The sequence below is a fragment of the Gymnogyps californianus genome, chromosome 1 (genome assembly GCF_018139145.2).
Source record: "Gymnogyps californianus isolate 813 chromosome 1, ASM1813914v2, whole genome shotgun sequence".
Classification (NCBI taxonomy): Eukaryota; Metazoa; Chordata; class Aves; order Accipitriformes; family Cathartidae; genus Gymnogyps; species Gymnogyps californianus.
Window position 1 is genome coordinate 4,380,399 of NC_059471.1, and position 17,614 is coordinate 4,398,012.

General features: G+C 43.4%; 1 protein-coding gene across 1 annotated transcript in view; it reads right to left on the reverse strand.

Annotated features, from left to right (window-relative positions):
• The window catches only part of TENM4 (teneurin transmembrane protein 4), a 355,419-nt gene that overhangs the window by 59,927 nt on the left and 277,878 nt on the right, over positions 1–17,614 (reverse strand). Inside the window, exons 17-21 of the mRNA XM_050901618.1 lie at positions 14,758–15,019; positions 8,759–9,026; positions 6,429–6,572; positions 5,158–5,407; positions 2,463–2,483 (exon numbers count right to left, since the gene is read on the reverse strand). Of these exons, the coding sequence (XP_050757575.1) occupies positions 2,463–2,483; positions 5,158–5,407; positions 6,429–6,572; positions 8,759–9,026; positions 14,758–15,019 (945 nt within the window). The remainder of the gene's footprint in view (positions 1–2,462; positions 2,484–5,157; positions 5,408–6,428; positions 6,573–8,758; positions 9,027–14,757; positions 15,020–17,614) is intronic.

The window sequence follows — 17,614 nt, forward strand, 5'->3', positions numbered from 1 at the left end:
AGGTACTGGTCTTTTTTTCCCTGGGTGACATTCAATAGATTAATACATAAGGAGGCCACACAGTGCAGTGAGCTGAATTTATGCTTGGCCTTTTAGTGTTTTCAGTTTGTGTGTAATGCCCAAAGCTCTTCTACTGTCACAGGCTGGATAATAAAACTTCATAGCAATGCCATAAACCAACCCAGGGACTGCAAAGGACTTTTGATCCGATCCTAGGGCAGTTTTCTGAGATACCTCTCTTTGCCACTAATTGTAGATTTGTCTCTCTAAGCAAGAATATATTTAAGTGTGGCCACTTTTTGCATATTTGCAAGACAGAAATGCCTCACTGCCCTCCATGTTCCTGCAGAGAAAAGATAATGATAATTAACTGCAAATTATTATTGCCATGCTTGGAAAAAGTCATTAGCTTCTATAAGCCCATCAAGACAGGTCCATACACAGACATAGTGGAGTAAGTTCCTATTAATCTACTACTGAATGACAGATGGGTGTAAACTTGGGAGGCAACACAATTTGGTGATGCTTTTTGGCTTAGCTAACATCCCCCATCTTGACACAAAGCCATTTTGGCTGTTGCAGAGTTAGATCTTGGCTACCTACACTGTGCTGTAGAGCCAAGTCTCTTAGTTGGTAGCTCCAGAACCTCTGGAGATCAAGCTCACCACAGGCTACGTAACGGGGAGGAATCCTTTCCCCTGAAGTGAGGAAGCTTTTGCATATGGATTGCAGCTTTTCCAAACCACTAAGATTCAGTCCTGTGGATCTCACCCTTTGCAACTGTTGCCTGTCAATGGCGTCAAGCTTAGGACCTTCTGGAGCTCAAAGCACTGGAGCTTTAGCTAAGACTACACCCACTCATTTCCCTGTGGCTCAGAAACGAAGAGGCTTCCTAACAAGAAGTATTACGGCAAATGACACAGAACAGATGCTAACTCACATGGATGACTCCCTTAACGTAGTCACAGATGGGAATATTTGATCTAGAGCTCCTCACCTCCTTCCTCCCTCACTGGTCCCCTTTGGACTGCACTGAAGCAGGCATGCCTTGGCTTTCTTTCATTTCATTTCTTAGTTTTTAGGAATTGCCTAAAGGCTGAAGCCCTGCCAGCTTTGTAAGGCTCTGGTGGCATCTGCAGCATTTGTGGCCAGTCCATATATCTTTACTCAGTTATTGCCTTCATATATAAAAACTCTTCTTGTAACAGGTATTCAGCTGCTGCCCTTCGCTGTCAAAGCAGGTGCACTTTAGTGGCCGTGTATTTCTAGGGCATTAAGGATACAACCTGGCTGTTCCAAAGAGAAATGAGTTTTTCTATTGCCTTCAAATGATGTGAAAGAGGAGGTGGGGGGCTGGAACTCAGCCTGATGAAGAGAGTCAGCGCAGAGGTCTTGTGTACCAACCTCCCAGCCCTGCTAATAGATGCTTTGGGCCAGTCCATTATGCCGTGGAACCTCAGCCCTTCATTAACATTTTGGCAATAAGACAAAAAACCAGTCTCTACTCCCTTGCATTTCCAGGCATGCAGATAAAATGAACATTTCTGGTTTTGCACGGCCTCTATGAAGTCAAAGAAACAGTAAACAAAAAGCATGTAGCGAGAAAAACCCCCAATCCCAAATGCAAAAAGAAAACCAAACAAAAAAAAATCCAAACTCCACAGTCTAAGCTTCTAATTTAGAAAGCAACCGAGCAGAAGGATGGGAAACTTGTCAGAGCCAGAGAAGGCCTTGCAAACACAGACAGTGACAGGTTGACATCTTCCTGAATGCAACTGATTGGATCAAACCCACCGAAACTCCAGTGAACCCAAATGACAAATATTCTTAGTGACAAAGCTCCAATTTAGGAGTCTCTCTTTCATCTTGTTTTCTTGTCATTACTTTTTCTCTTTTTTATTGCATTTCCTGGCTAAGGTTCTGAGTTGCACTACCTCCTATCTGAGCCCGACATACTTTCACATAATGCGAAGGCTCTCTATGAAGAGCTCGGACTGACAAAGAATTACAAAAACTTACTTCCCTAGGTGGGTGATGCTGGGGTACACCTGGCCCTTCGTTATGCCTGTTACACTCCTCAAAACTCAAAAAGAAGACATTTCACCATATGAGAATTATATTTCCATCCTAGCTATTCCACTGACCTGCATCCTGACGCTGTCCCCGTTTTACTTTCTTGGTTAATTCCCACCCATTTTTCCTTCCACCCTCCTCCTCTTGTTACCCTGCTTCTCATGTCTGTACTTCCCCCGTCTACAGCTATAACAGCTCATGCAGAAGTCTGCGCGACTCTGCTCTGTGATTAATGGCTCCCAGTTCTGATGACTGATTGCCTACGCCAGTTTTAATCACGCCAGCTTCATTTGCTATTGAATCATCTGGAAATGGCACTTGTGGCTCACTGTGTAACAACATGCAACAAGACAGGGAGCGGCATAAGAATTCTCCACTGGTTGGCTTACCTATGTCTGAAATCTTTATTTCTGACAGAAGACAGGAAAGCAGGGAATAGAAGAAAGAATGAGGTGTTAGCAGCTCAGTTCGATGCATTATTAGCAGATTGAAAACTTGACAGTAACTGTATCATACAATGCAATAATAAATAAAGACTTAGCTGGAATGACACTGATATATTTTATATTGGATATTACTTGGCAGTGAGCTCACTTACGTACCGCTGCATATCACAAAGGAAGTGTGATCTCACCTGCTTGGAGTTATTCACTTATGCAAGAAATAGGACCAGGCAGACTTTATCATTCAGAGCAGTACTGAGCTAAATATATGTAGATGCAGACATCTTTACAGTTTTTTTCACTCTCAGTCAAAGCAATGCCTTGTGATTTACAAAGGTAACTTAACAGTTGCACAGTTATGGGTGGCAGTTCATTGCCGTAACCTCGTGAACTCTAGCCCAGAGGACTGAAATTATGCCAAGCTGGACATTTTTCATGGGTCTAGTTACATACCCAGCTGCAGTTATCTGCGACACAACGCATTTGTTTTCCTCTCTGCAACAGAACACTACACTCAAAAGACATCCCTGCCAAACAAAACCCAAAAGCCAAATAGTGAGGGTGTTAATCTCCAAGGAGATGCTGATTTGAGAAGACACAAGCAAACCCCATTTAGTCCAAAAGCAATGGCTTTCCTCCATAGCTTTTAGTCAGCTGGCATCTGAACCCACTTACTTTATAGCACACCAGAGTGAAGAAACGTTTATTAGATCCAGTAACCTAAGTGTTTGCACAGATGAAGCAGCAATCGTTCCAGCAGATTTAACTCTGGAGTAAATTTAACTCTGTGGCTCTACACAAAAGCCAGCAAGGCCACTCTGTCAAGGCTTCCAATTTTCTCTTTTCCAATCAGGAAATACTCTGCAAAACCTCCACTGGGTCTGCTATTTCCACTGACAATGAAACAGGGACTGGGTTTTCAAAATTGGACTTCTGGGAATGAGATATTAATCCCACTCAGTTGCAATGGGATTTGTGCCTGAAATCACCTAGGCTCTTCTGGAAATCTCACCTTTGGTTGTTAAAATAACTTTCTAGCACTGGAAGAATATTACATTCCTTAACGTGGACCAGGTCTGAAGATTTATCCCAGCTTCCCACCTCACAAACATGAGAGATACTATGTTCTTGTATATCATGTAACAGAAAAGCAAGAATCAGGTTCTTGCTTCTTTACTCAAAAGGTACTCCAGCCCTTCGAGATGTGACTGTAAACATCTCATTATGGGCTTCCTAATGCAATGACTCCTCCTGATTTCCTTGTCGCCCTGTGAGCATACCAAGACAGCTATTCTGTAAGTGCCCGCCTTGCGCTGGCTGTCTGGATTTTTTTTCTCACACACCATGATCTACGACGATGGTTCTGCGTGCCAAACAAGACCTTCAGCAAGGTCTAATGACTGTGGCGTGTTTGTAAACGAGGGACTAATGGGATCTCGCACCAATTTTGCTGCAGATCAGCTCTTTCATTTTTACCTGTGGCCTTCTGGAGCAAATGGCAATACAAAGCAATGCTGTATGGGACCCTGCTGCTCTAGGAAGCTGTCTAGTGAGCTTCCACATGGCAGGCCTTGCAGAAATGGAGCCTTACTTTTGTCCTCTGCAGCCAGGACACTAAGTCTGAGTAGAGCAGGGAGGTTCTTACTTTCTGGAAGATTCTCATTTTCAGGCCAGATGTTGAGAGGTAAATGGGAATGCGAACCTTCCTACCACGCTAACCTCATATTGACCTCTCAGGACCTTAGGTCAGGCCCTTCGAGCAGAGAAGACTCATTCAGAAACACTCATTTAACTCTACTGACTTTCCTGGAGTGAGTCTTGTCTGGCCACACAGAGTCCAGAATCAGGCCCTGGTGCTTTGAAGTGGGTAATTGTATTTGTTGTAGAAATTCTAGATAGGAAAAATATCCCCAGTGAGGTCAATCTGAAATTTTGATTCAGTCACAATCTATTTCATTTTCTCAGAACTTGTGACAAATCGATACTTTTCCCTCTCCTTCCTTATTTTTAATGGATGTTCCTTCCCCATCCTCCCTATTTCTCCTAATGGATTTTTTCTTTGTTATTTGGGGTTAAAAGGAAACGCTTCACTTACTTTCAGATGATCCATCTATATGTTTACCCTGACACTGCTGTTCAGTTGGGAACTGAGAGGGGCTGATACATTTGTCCCCCAAAAAACAACGAGAAAAACCCAGTCTGTGACTACCTAGAGTGATCATCCTGTCTTAATTATGAATGATCATCTGTCCTGATTAACGTCTACATATCACCATCAGTGCTGTGTCCTTCCAAGTTTACGTTATCATCTCAGAGGCTGATGGTAATTTTAAGAATTCCCACTGGTCTTTAACTACACGAAAAGGCAGACATCAACACAGTTTGATTTAGCAGCACAGAAACGTGTCAATATTTTTGGTGTGTGATTCAATTCTGGAAGAACTTGTTAGGCCTGTGTTTCTCTGGTGTAAATCAAAGTCAGCAGAGTTGCAGAAGAGGCAAATCTGGACAGCTTTTTTTCTGTTTTGCAGTGGGTTTTTTTTAAGAGTTTTGCTCATTTTCCTTTTGGGTACATAAGATTTAGATTTCTGCAGAACTTAAGGGCATAATTATAATAATGGCCACATTCAGGACAGTGTACCTCAGCTCCAGTATGTTGGTGACATTGCCAGAGGGAAAGATCCTTCGGATGTAGTTGAAATCTCCAACATAAAGACTTCCATCAGACCCACATGTTAGGGCAACAGGAGCCAGGAGTTTGTTCCCATCTGCAAGACCATTGCAGCTTGGACAAGAAATGCTACGTCTGCGGCCGTTGCCCATAATGCTTCCGATTACAGGTGGCTGCTGGGAAATAAACTGGTTTTCCCCGTTTCCTTTATGCAAGATGCCTAGAAAGAGAAAACAGTGATAAGGAAATTAAAGAGAGACAGGATACTGAGACCAAAGGGAGCACAAACTGGCAATGCTGGATGCCAGCTGGGGAATTTGGCAAGTAGCAAGGAGGTTTATCATCTTTCATAGTATTGTTTTGTGACGGTTTCAAATGAGGAGCCCCTTATCTGAAGCAAGTAGTTTTTATAGACCCATTACATTTCCTGCAGAACAAAAGTATGTAGGGAGAACAAGACTGTCTTTACCTTTGAACGAAATACACTTTTCAGCATCTCATGAATTTTCACCTGCCCTTTCTGTCCCTCCTTGCCCTGTAATTTGCAACCTACCAGGTAAAAAAAGAAATTACATAGCTCATGGAAAGATAAGGGATAGGAAGACCATGGTGCATTCTCTAGAGAAATGTTTCATCTGCAAAGCTTTAGAGGAGCTCTGCTTACATTCCCTATAAGCATAGTGTTTTCAGCAGTGATGTGGGCTGAATTAGATGTTTGCTCCCATACCACTGCTATCATCCAGAGGGACACAGTGCTTCCATCTTTTGAACGTGTTCTGATCAGCTTTCAAGTCTCCCTGCTGCAGTCTGGAGCAGCCTTCAAGGACTCTGGCACCTTCCATTTTCCCTTATGACCCATGACGACTCTCATTTCTGCAAGTACACTTGCACATCGGAGGATGCGTCTGGGTGGATTTAGGCTCAGTGGTAGGTCCAATCTGAATAGGCTCCCCTTTGTTATTTTAGGAATATTTTCCTTGTTAATACCCTTCTTTTAAGACACTCCACAGTTAGACATGATGACATTCAAGTACTTCATGATGGCCAGCTTATGTTGCATTTATACACACCAAATTGCTTCTAAATATAGGTTACTAGAAATAATTTGTTAGTAAAATACATGAGAGAGTACATGTGTTGGTCAGGTTTCTTTCCTTTCTTTTTCTTGAATTCTTAGCAATAAGAAGCAACTGGGCCTTGCAACGCTGCATTATTCCTGCTATGTGTTACAGACAACCTACCACTTTGGATGTTGAGGGCATGATGTTTGTCCAGGGACCATCCTCCAAGTTTGGAAGCATCAATTTCATAACCTTGAAGCACGGCTGTCCTCTTCTCCCACAGGATCAAGTCAGGACAGGATTCATACTCATAACCTACTGAAACTATGAACAAGAGAGAAACAAAAGACCCCCCAGATGAGCAACCCAGAAACGCACAGTCAGCACACAGAGTTTCAACTGAGCAGGGGTAAGAGCATTTCTACAGGCAACTGCCAATTTCATTTAAAATGGCATCATCATAATGCAGAGTCCTATTATTTTTCTCTTTAAAGGCCATCCTGCATTTAAAAAGGTCAACGCAGTTGTACATGTTGGGCAAATGTGCTAAATATTTAAAAGGCACTGTTTTAAAGACATATTTTAAAACAATGGGTATTAGAGGGTGTAAACCACTGCTGGACTCCTACATGGGAGCATTTTACTCCTATCTACCATCTTTGATCAAAGACTGCATGTCAGGAACTTGCTAAAAATCATGGCCTTTCTTGGAAAGTAAAGACTTACACAAATGAGGCATGGGGCAGCAAGTCCCTCAGAGACAGCAGTCTTAGACCAGGTTGACTTGTGGTCATTGTTCATGTCAAAAGGGTTTGCCTGCCGTGATGTCTAATCAGAGCCTTTCAGGAGTAACTCTGCTGAACACATTGGAGTTGCTTAAGAGTAAAATGATGTCAGTAGAAGGAAAATCATGTTTTTGACAGCTTAATGACTCCTGTATGATTTTCTTAGAAGAAGCAGGACCAGTTTCATTGGTCTGCTTTTCTTCTGCCCTACCTGATCTTTTCAGCGCTAACAGCTGAAGCAGAGCAGAACTGCAAGTTCTACACAAAAGTGATTATATCATAGCTCATTTTTTTTACTAGATAAAAATAAAGGTCTGATCTTACAAGTTTCCCAGCCTCCTTGAAAAGTGCTGAGCACTGAGCGAACTCAGGATCCCCCATCAAATATAGCCTGTTGCAGAATCAGACAGTATCAGAGGAAGATGTAATTTAGGAAATGAAGGCTTGATATTTTCCACTGTTCTAGAGGTGGGAATCATTGAAAGCCTGAATGCTGATGTCCTCAGACCTGCTTGAGTACTCTGGGGCTGCAGAGCTGCATCATGGACCACTCCAGGACCCACTGCTGATCTAGCATCTTAAAGAGCATGTAAACATAGTCTTTCAGGCTACGCTACCGGGACATGTTTCTCAGTGTGGACTCCAAACTGGGTAAGGCTCAGCAGATTGTATCATCCAGCCTGCTCAAGGCAGCTGAGCCTGAGTGAGAGGAAGGCACCCATTCTTCCTCCTAGAAAACAAGGCACCCTACAGCTCCTCTAAAGAGACTTATCTTCCGTTGGGCTACAAGGCATCAGTGAACCACCCTTCTGTCAACAAGAGCTCTATTTGCAAATTTGGGATCTCTCTCATCTTGCTGATAAAATTTCCTTGGCAGCCTGAAAGGTCTAGTCTAGACTCCATCGAAGACCTATAACTGACTGTCCTTTGGCTGTTGATCAGATGGGAAGCAACCACTGCAGAGCTGCACCACCTCTGCTCGCTATACACTCAAAGTACCCCCTTCCCTCCAGCACCGATGCACGGGGCTCACTGGGTGAGGTCTGCAATAGCAGCAGGAAGAGGAATGAAGTGTGTCCCTGCATCCATCCACAGCACAGCTTCCTGCCCCACCATGGACTTCAGCTTCTGCCCCGGTAGAGTGGGTGGCACGGGCCACAGTGCTTGGTGCTGGGGATGTGGCACGTTGAGTATGCAGAGCCCTCCTGTTCTCTGCCTGGCAGCTTCCGACAGTCTTTTGCAGATGTAAATGAATGCACAAGGTGCAAGAGAGAAGACCATCATGCCCCAGTTTGGGATGGCATTCTTGCATGGGTAACGAAGGGGAAACTAAGATTAGAGCAATCCTGAAGATCAGGCAGAAGGAGGAGTGGAGATCAGGGCTCAGTTCTAGGGATTTCTTTCAAAGCAGTGCTGACAGCTTTTGGCTAGAGGTGAGAGGTAGCCAAACGCCTCTAGTCCCAGTTCATTCCTTCTGTATGAATATGATGGTAGCAGCTCAGGATGTATGTGCTGGGCCACGAGCCAGCGAACAGATAAGTATTCATCTGTTGGGGAAATGTGTGCTGTCTGAACAGCTGAGCCCAGTCCTCTCCAAGGAAACAGCAGCGAACCAGCAGGGACCATTTCACGTGTTAGCAGTCGGGCCATACCGATCTAGGACAAGGTCTGTGCGTTGCCACTTAGCTGCTTCTAAAAAGAGACACAAGCCCTGGGGTCGCTTACCGAAGGCTTCTGAGAGCCCATACACCTTCTGGCTGTAGACGTCTGTCTTATCCCAGATGAAATAATAGGACAGGTCTGGAGCAGCTGCAAACCACTTTCTGAAGAGGCGTCCCTCGACGGCCACCATGAGGTGGACTTTCATGAGGTTGAAGGGGATGGTGGGGTGGGTCATGCTGATCCTCAGGACTGATTTGTAGCCAGCTGTGCGACTGCTCAGGTAACTCACTTTTATTTTACTACCGGAAACGTTAATCTCCTCCTGTAGAGCCTGTGGAAAAGCAATCCAGGAGGTGTTAAATCAGCAGCGAGCAGACAGGAAAAGGCAGTGAAGCTGTAATTTATCAAACACACCTTTATAAAAGCTCTGGTAGACATGTCTAAAAAAGCACACCTAGTAGGCATCCAGTATGAAATCATGTATGTAATTTATAGGGTTAGTTGCGGAAGCCAAGGAATGCCCCCCTCTTTCTCCATCTCTGTTACATGGGAGAACAGGAGACCAAAGTATCATATTTAATTCAGTGTTTACAATGGGACTTACTGTTAAAAGGAATCCCAGGACCCATGGTGAAAGGAGCTTGGGGTCTGAGATTATTCCAGCCCATTAGTTTAGCTTCCATTTTCTGTCTTTTACCTTGGTAGGTTTCTGTGGCTGCTAATTTTTGTCTCCTGGCTTCTTTTTTCCCAGTAAAATATCAAGCCCTACCTGGCCTGTATCCTTATGGATGTTCCCCAGCCCCGATCATAACCTGCCATTCTCTCCATGTCATTAGTGAATCCTGCTTCCACTCCACCTCCTCTGACTTACACATCTCTCCTTCTTTGAAACTGTTCCTCTCCTACCTCACCTCTGACCCTCTTTGCCTGATCTACCTCTAGCCTTTTTTTCCCTGTGTCCTGGTCCTTATTTTTCTGACCTCACATTTGTTCCTACTTACTCTGGTCCTTGCTTAAAATTCCCTGCCCTCTTACCTGTGTGATGAAGCTCTTGGCCTGACCTACGACCATCAACCCTTTTCCCTTCCCTTGCATTTTCCCTTCCCTTCCTTTTCCAAATTCCTCTGTATTCTAGGTGAGTTGCTTCATTTTCTCCTCCAGCCATGAGTGTCAGTATTTCTGACTGACCGGGACAGTTATCTCACAGGCTTCCATTCCAGTACAAAATTTCACAACAGACTGGAGAAACAGTAGGGAAAGTTTTGTCTGCCCCTGTTCTGTTTTGAGAATAGAGAAGTCTCAGTAAAGATGGGATTTTCAGCTAATTTACCTGCTAAAGTAGAACCAGCTCTTAAAATTTCTTTTTTTTTTTTTTTTTTTTGTTGGAGAAACACAGGGATATTTTCTGGAAAGCGATACAATGTAAATCCCCAACACCATGCTGATTCTCCAATGCAAAATACTGATAAAAAAGGGCATTTCTTTCTTAAGTCTTAGGAGAAAAAAAAATTAGTTGTCACTTTCCAGAAAATTTCACTCCTAGGTAAGCACCCAACAAGGATATTTTCAGTACAAACCGGCAACCTTTGGCAAAGTTTGAAAGATGAAGGTAGAAGCTTAGCAGTGAGCTGGAAAACTTGGTCTGATAATGGGATGTGTCAGAAGGTCACAGCTGGCACTGTTCTCTCCTGTGCCACTTCTGAAATACTTCGGTGTGCTGGAAAATACTTCCCCAGCAATAATCAGCTTTCGTAATATTAAGGGCATGGAGCCTCAAAGGCAGGTGGGTCAAGAGATCCACCCATCAGGAAAGGATCACAGCCATCCCGGTGTCCTCCAAGCTACGTGGCTCCTATATGCAACTCCTCCTTTGCGGGAGCAGCAAAATTCCCTGGCGTCACAAGTTGCTCATCTCTTACAGGTTTTCTGGTTAGCGTTATCAATAATGACAAATCTTGTAATCTGCCCCCTGAAAAGACCTCTTCTAAGCTATTATCCAAGGCCCAACACTTTTTCAAGTGATAACTTACAGCCTCTGAGCGTTGCAGCACTTGACAAACGGACACATCCAGAAGTTAAAGCGCTGCTCCACTGTGCTCATAAATATTTACTTTCTCTAATGCAGCCTTTTCAATTTACATATCTCAGTGCTTAGGAGGCTGAAAAATGACAGAACTGGGAAAACCTAGGAATTTTAAAATATATTTTATGAGCTCAGCAACAAGCTGGGCTGGGACCAGGCTCAACCAGAGACCAGCTGAGCCAAGCTGCAGTAAAGGTGGTCCCTTGTATCAAATCTGTCTTCATATGTAACCCCTCTAGGAAAAAGCCAGGCAGAAATAATTGTCACAGGGGTACTATTTGCAATGTCTGGTTCAAATCCCTGTCAGAAATAATTATTTCTCTCTGTCATGATCTGTCTCTGCTGTCTACCATTCCAGAGGAAGGGTCAGCACAGCGGTACCAAGGCACTGAGCAGCACAAGGGGCTGTGTTTAAAGGCGCCTGCTTGAAAAGAGGGTTCAAATGGTAATTCAGATTATCCGAAACGCATTTGTAGTTTGTAAGTAGCGATAAACTAGCAACAAAGCAGGGCACTGGTGGGGGGAGTATAATCCAGTAGGACATCGGTGGGAGAAGAGGGGAAAAATAAGCTTTAAAATACTCTGAATGCACCAAAAGTAACGACAGCTGAATTGTGCTCTTATTTCTATTTGATAATTGCTGTTTGGCCCAGATAAATTCATATGCTGTGTCTGGGGTCCTTGTGAAAGACCAGGGCTCTTAGAGTTTATCACAGCCTAACCAATATAATCTGCTCTTTAAAAGTGGTCCAGCCATCAGGTTGGTCAGGCAGAAGAGCTGGTTCTTCAGGCTTACTAGGGGTTTTCACAATTTAGCAATTTTCACTGCCATGTTCCTTCGCTCCTGGGTGTTGATCTACGCCTGTGTTAGCAGCAATTCTCCCACTCTTTGCATGAGACAATGTAGAAAATCTTGTTTCTGTGTGCTGGGTTACACGTGTCTCTTATAGCTACTCTCCACTCCGCCAGCAGACAAGGCAAGGAACAATCAATCTTTTTTTTTTTAATATGATGCTCAGAAGGAATTTTGAGAACGAAAAGCATTTAGGGTCTGATTCAGGGGCCTTAACATAGACATGTAGTGCTTTTGAGATGTTCTACGGTATCCAAAACCTCTGCAAGTGGATGACAGATCTGACATGGACCTTCTTGAGATCTCTGCCTTTCTGAAGCTACAGCTGGAGGCCTGAAAGGACACTTCAGGGCATCTTAAATGGCACCAAATCTGTCTTTAGGCACCTGAATCAAACACTTAAAATGTATTATTTGGTCTTTTGAATGCATCCAGGTAGAGGACACTGCATTTATTTGTTGGAGCTCATGAGGTTCCTATCTGCCCACTTGTCAAAATCTCTTTCCCAGCCCTGCCATCCGCTTGTCACCTGCTCCCAGCTACGTGCTCACACCTTTTATTTTTAACATTTCTCTACTGAGAATTGTGTATTATAAAATGCAGCTGCAGAAACTGACAGCTAGGTTATTTTTTATTGTATGTATATCCAGTATAGGAATGAAAAGTAGTCCATTTATGAACTGAAGTACAGTCAGGACTCTGCCATAAATCAGATTCTCTTGTATACTCCTGCACCACAAGCTCTGTTAACCTTCAGCTGTCAATATTTGAGGTGGAATACTGTTTTATAGGTTTTAGCTCAATCATTTGGTATGTGGGAAAAGTACTGCTCATCACGTATGGGATTCATCTTATCTAAATTCAGGAACCTAAAAGTTAGGTGTCTTCTCTGAACTACTCTTCTAGGTCTCTCCATGGCACACGAGCAGAGATAGGCTCTTTAGAAGGTTGATGTTGCCACGTAAACTTCAGAGTGGGATTCGATTCCAGTTTAAGGCATCTAAATCCAGATGTCGACGTATAAGTGTGTGCATGTGAGGTAGGCGTGTAAGCATCAATTATAGTCAGTGGAGATCTAACCGATACCATCAGTAGGAACCAGATACCTTCAAGATGGTCAGCTTAATTGATCTGTAGGCTCCACTGATGGTATTGATTAGATTTCCGTCAGTTTTAATGGGAGCTCGGACATCTAGCACGCATCGAGATGACTGCGCGTGAATACTTTATTTAGGTGCCATAATCTCAAAAGGAATCCCACTTAGGTCTTAATTAGATTCCATAACTACAAGTGTCTAGTGTGATTTGGGATGTCCAAGTTATCTGACATTCACAAGGGTTTGGCAGGTATAAAGCAGGACACTGACAGGGGGATCGTTCTGGATTGGCAATTGGAGGCCAAGCAGGATATCGGCAGGACATTTCAAATGGCACTAAACACCTATGATGAGGGTGGTGAAACACTGGCACAGGTTGCCCAGAGAGGTGGTAGATGCCCCATCCCTGGAAACATTCAAGGCCAGGTAGGACGGGGCTCTGAGCAACCTGATCTAGTTGAAGATGTCCCTGGTCATTGCAGGGGGGTTGGACTAGATGACCTTTGAAGGTCCCTTCCAACCCAAACCATTCTGTGATTCTATGATCTACAGTCAAGAAACTGTATTAAACCATTGCTTATGATCTACATCCCTAGCTGCTTTCACAGTCAATAGACAGACACACGCTCTTATTGAAGAGGAGTTTCAGAATGTTTTAGTTCAATAGATATAATTAACACAATCTAATGAGTATCCTACCAAATAATGAGTGAGGTTATGATTATAGTTGCACTGTATCAGATATTTGCTTCTTTCCCAGGCAGCACTGAACGTTACCTTTCATGGTGTTTGTTGGTTTAGGAAAAAAAGAGCTGTGAAAACTGAACCAAGAATTTGCAATTTGATGGACTTTACAAGATACGGGACTTATCTTATTATTAATTATGCTGGGACAAACCTGGTGACTGTAATTGGAAATTAGTGTGAGAAAAGATCACACGATTTGGTCCAGAGGGAAAGGTAAAGAGACCACCAGCTTTATTTGGTGCTGGGTTCAGTACCTGGTGTATTAAAATTAGAAGATACAAAGTTACTTCTTTCCTCATTAACGCTACCACAACCCCAATGGAGTCAAGCAGGAAGCACACAGTTTGTCCCTACTTGTTATTATTTCTGCCTTGGCAGACTATTATTTGCCACTAAAAGCAATACCCAGGACGTGCCGAATGCTGGCATCTAAAACCCAGGGAACAACATGCCCACGAAGAGAAAGCTTGAATGCTGCTACATCCATATATTTCAACACAGTGAGTGTTTTCAAGGAAAATGGATAATTCAGTTGTTTGGACTATTCAGTTTAAAACCCAACTTTCAATTTGGCAAAATACTTTGAATCCACAGCAGGTTGTTAAACTACTTTATCTGACTCACGCTTCCTTAAGAAAGGAAAACGGGGATGAGAAATTAAAAGTAACCCTCTTGCTTATGCTCATCTATCCCAAATATCACGAAATGCAATAAAACCTAGGTGCTCCGCAGGCTGGCCGCTTGCCAGCCGTCTGCTGGCTGACTGCACGTCTCAGCAGCTTTGCAGAGCGAGGAGTACGCCTTCAAACCCTGAGAAAGTTCACACCCGATACTCCACCACCGAGGTCCGTAATGCCCAGCGGGTGAAATTTGCTCCTGAACAGAAGAAAGGCATTAGAGCGTAAGCGGTCCATCAGCCTCGCGCTGGGCATATTGAATGCCAAGGGGCTGCCCGAAGGCTTGTTGTGGGTCACCCGAGGGTCCCAGCCCACCTCCTGCAGGTGAGAGGTGAAAGCAAAGCAGAGCCAACGTAGGTTTTTCCTGTCGGCCACACGTGCTTTGCCTCCATCTCTGAGGGCTAAGGGAAAAAAAAAAACCTTCTGGCAAAGCGTGTTCTTGTGAGTAAGCGCTCCTGGCAAACGTCTGAAAAATGGTGCAACAAATGGGGAATGCTTCTTTTTAGGAAAGCAGGGGGAATAGTTATGTTCGCGTTGCTCAAAGCAGGCAAAAGAAGCACAGAAAAGGGATGGATTATTTTCTTCTCGGCTCAGACGGTTCATACCTGGATTTCAGGAACAATAGGACCTTTCTCCGAGCAGGAACTTGCAAAAGCTGTCAGCGGAGACGGGGAGACCACAGGGTTGGGCCGGGCGAAGTTACTCAGGTCACAGCTTGGGATCTCGTTCTCTTCGTGCCTCATGACTATGGTTTCCATCACGAAGAAGCGATCCCATGGCAGCCACAGCGTGTGCTCCTGGGTGATGAAGGGAGCCCGCTCAAAGTGCAAGATAATGGAGATCCCACCAATGGTAACGAGATCAAAGCTGTTTTGAAGAGATGGAATACAAAGTTAGTGCAAGCACCACCCCATCTGTTTGTAAAAATTCCCTAGCAAGGATCTCCAGAAAAATAATTGCAAGAAATACCATCAGCCACATTTTACAAGCCTAAAACCTACAGCCCAAAGAAGCTTTAGCTGAGTAAGAGCAAGCGGCAGAAGCAGGAGCACAGACTCAGCTTCTTTGCATGTTGTCCTCACAGATATTAAAAACATACCCATCCCTTTTATTGAGACAAATGTTTATCTTTGTTAGTGCTTTTCTAGTGGTGTTTGACCATACATACTAATTTTCTTTTCTTTTTTTTTTTTTTAAAGTATTTATCATCCATATGCAGTCGCAGATTGGATCAATTCACATGATGAAATAAACTATTTGGAAAGTGATTTCTCTGACACGCCACCATATAAATTGTCTTGGCATCACTGCTAACCTGACTAATACCTAATGAAACCCAGGGAACATGTGGAGCCCAGTCATGGACTGAGCTTAGTGTACTAGGCACGGGGAAGAAATGAACGCCATGCAGGCAGTCTCTGTACCACAGCACTCAGCACATAGTCTTTTTGGACTCTTAATCATTTAGAGCAGGGCAGATGATAACTGATTGCCTGTGGTCTGCAACTTCACCCTATGTTACCTCCAGCCAAGTGGCGTTTCTGCCTGCTTTAGTGCTGGATAATATTACGTCGGGCTAACAGGCAGCCCTCCAGAGCTGTGTGAAAGGAGGTTACCTTGATAAGGAAAATATTCGTCCCCTGGATGTAAAGATGTTGGGATAGGGTTTGGGGGTTTTTCTTGGTTTTGTATTTAAACTTCACATCTTGTCAGAGATGGAGATTTTATGAAGTACCGCAGGATGTATCTACTATGTATAGACTCAAAAAAGAGCTGTTAACTGAGAAAGGAAGAGATTTCAACACAATCTGAAGACCTCTCGGTTTTGCTTCTTTGTTTTTTCTCAGTATCTATTCAGTTGCAATGCCAAACATGTTTCAGGCAAAGAAAGTTTTCTTATCCCTGCTTCTCACTTTCGATGCTTGGCGCTAGTATATGACAGTCTCACACAGATTTTAAGCATGTGAATAGGCTCGTTGGCTTCAGCAGAGCTGCTCATGTGCTTAAGAGCCATGTGCTTAAGTACTTCTCTGTATATGAGGACTAGGATCTGAAAGCACTCCGACAGCCCAAAGCCAAACTTGATGCACTTTATAATTACAAGGTAAGAAAGAAGCTGAAAAAAGTATTTAAAATTATTTTTTAAATTAATTATGAGGCTTTCAGATCAGCTGCAAAAATCCCAGAGGAGCAACAACGGCTATGAATTATTTCTAAAAAAAAATCTTTGGCAAGCAATCATTCAGGAGAATATTTTTTTTTTATGGCCAATAGACTAAGGTGCCATTTAGTAAATATAATTATGAAAAGAAAGTTATTCAGGAAAGAATGTTAAATTGAGTCCATGGGAGGGAATGGAAAGCATTTTAAAAAGCTAACGACATGTTTATTCTATCACTCAAGTGGGGGCATCAGCTTCCCAGACCTATGGAGCTTGGCTTGCAACAGCCTGACGAGTAACTTGCTGGTCCTTGCCAGCAAAGCTGCGCAGCATTTGTACTTTGATGAGAACATTTTTAACAGTCAATTAACATTTGGCAAGCCCTTCAGCTAGGAGGGAGAAGCTTGCTCTGCATGAATCCGGGCACTGAAAGGGGCAACAGGAGGAAAGAAACAAACATTACAAATGATGCTCAACAAGTTTTTAGGCACGTGGGAAGAGTTTTTATTTGGAAACACCTCCGTTTCACTCCTTTGTGAGCGGTTCTTGGCTTCATTGAGCCTGGGTCAGGGATGGTAACCTGCTGGGGGGAAACATCCTTGCCTCTCCTGTATCCCCAAAACAGGATGCAGAAGGGAAAGCACCACCTCCATGTCAGGCTCCAGCAGCTGTGAAAACAGAGACAGGCAGTATTTTTTAGCAGGCGCTGTTGCTCTTGAGACGGTTTTCCCAGAGCCACAGGATGCAGCTTTGAAGTTACCTTGATGAACTGAACAAAAGCTAAAACCAAAACCAAACAGAAAAACCCAAACTGAAAACATCTTCCTCCCAGCTTCCCTTACTGAAATTAAATTTAACAAGAGCAAAACTGTCTTGGGATTGAAGGAACGAGATAATTTTATTTCTGGTTTTGCTGCTGATCTCTGATGTCTTTTTTATCACTCTGAAAAAATCACACTTGTTTGTACAGTCATATTATTCTGTTTTTCTTAAAAGACTCTGGAGAGACAGGCCAAAGGATGAAATTCTCTATTTATCCACAAAGCAGGCTCAGAAAAAAACCCACAGAAAAAACCCCACAGAAAAGTGTAATCCTTTCTCATCTCTTTGCTCTGAAAGTTCATGTATTTGGTCTTTCTGAGAGAGCCATGCCAAAGCTGCTGAATGTGGTGGCAGGTACACGATACTAAAAAGTCTGAAGGCTTTCCTGCTGTTTTATTAACACTGTGCCTACCACCATGGGATACTGACGATTTGCAGCCTTTATAAACTACCAGTTTAATCAAATTTAAAACTTTATT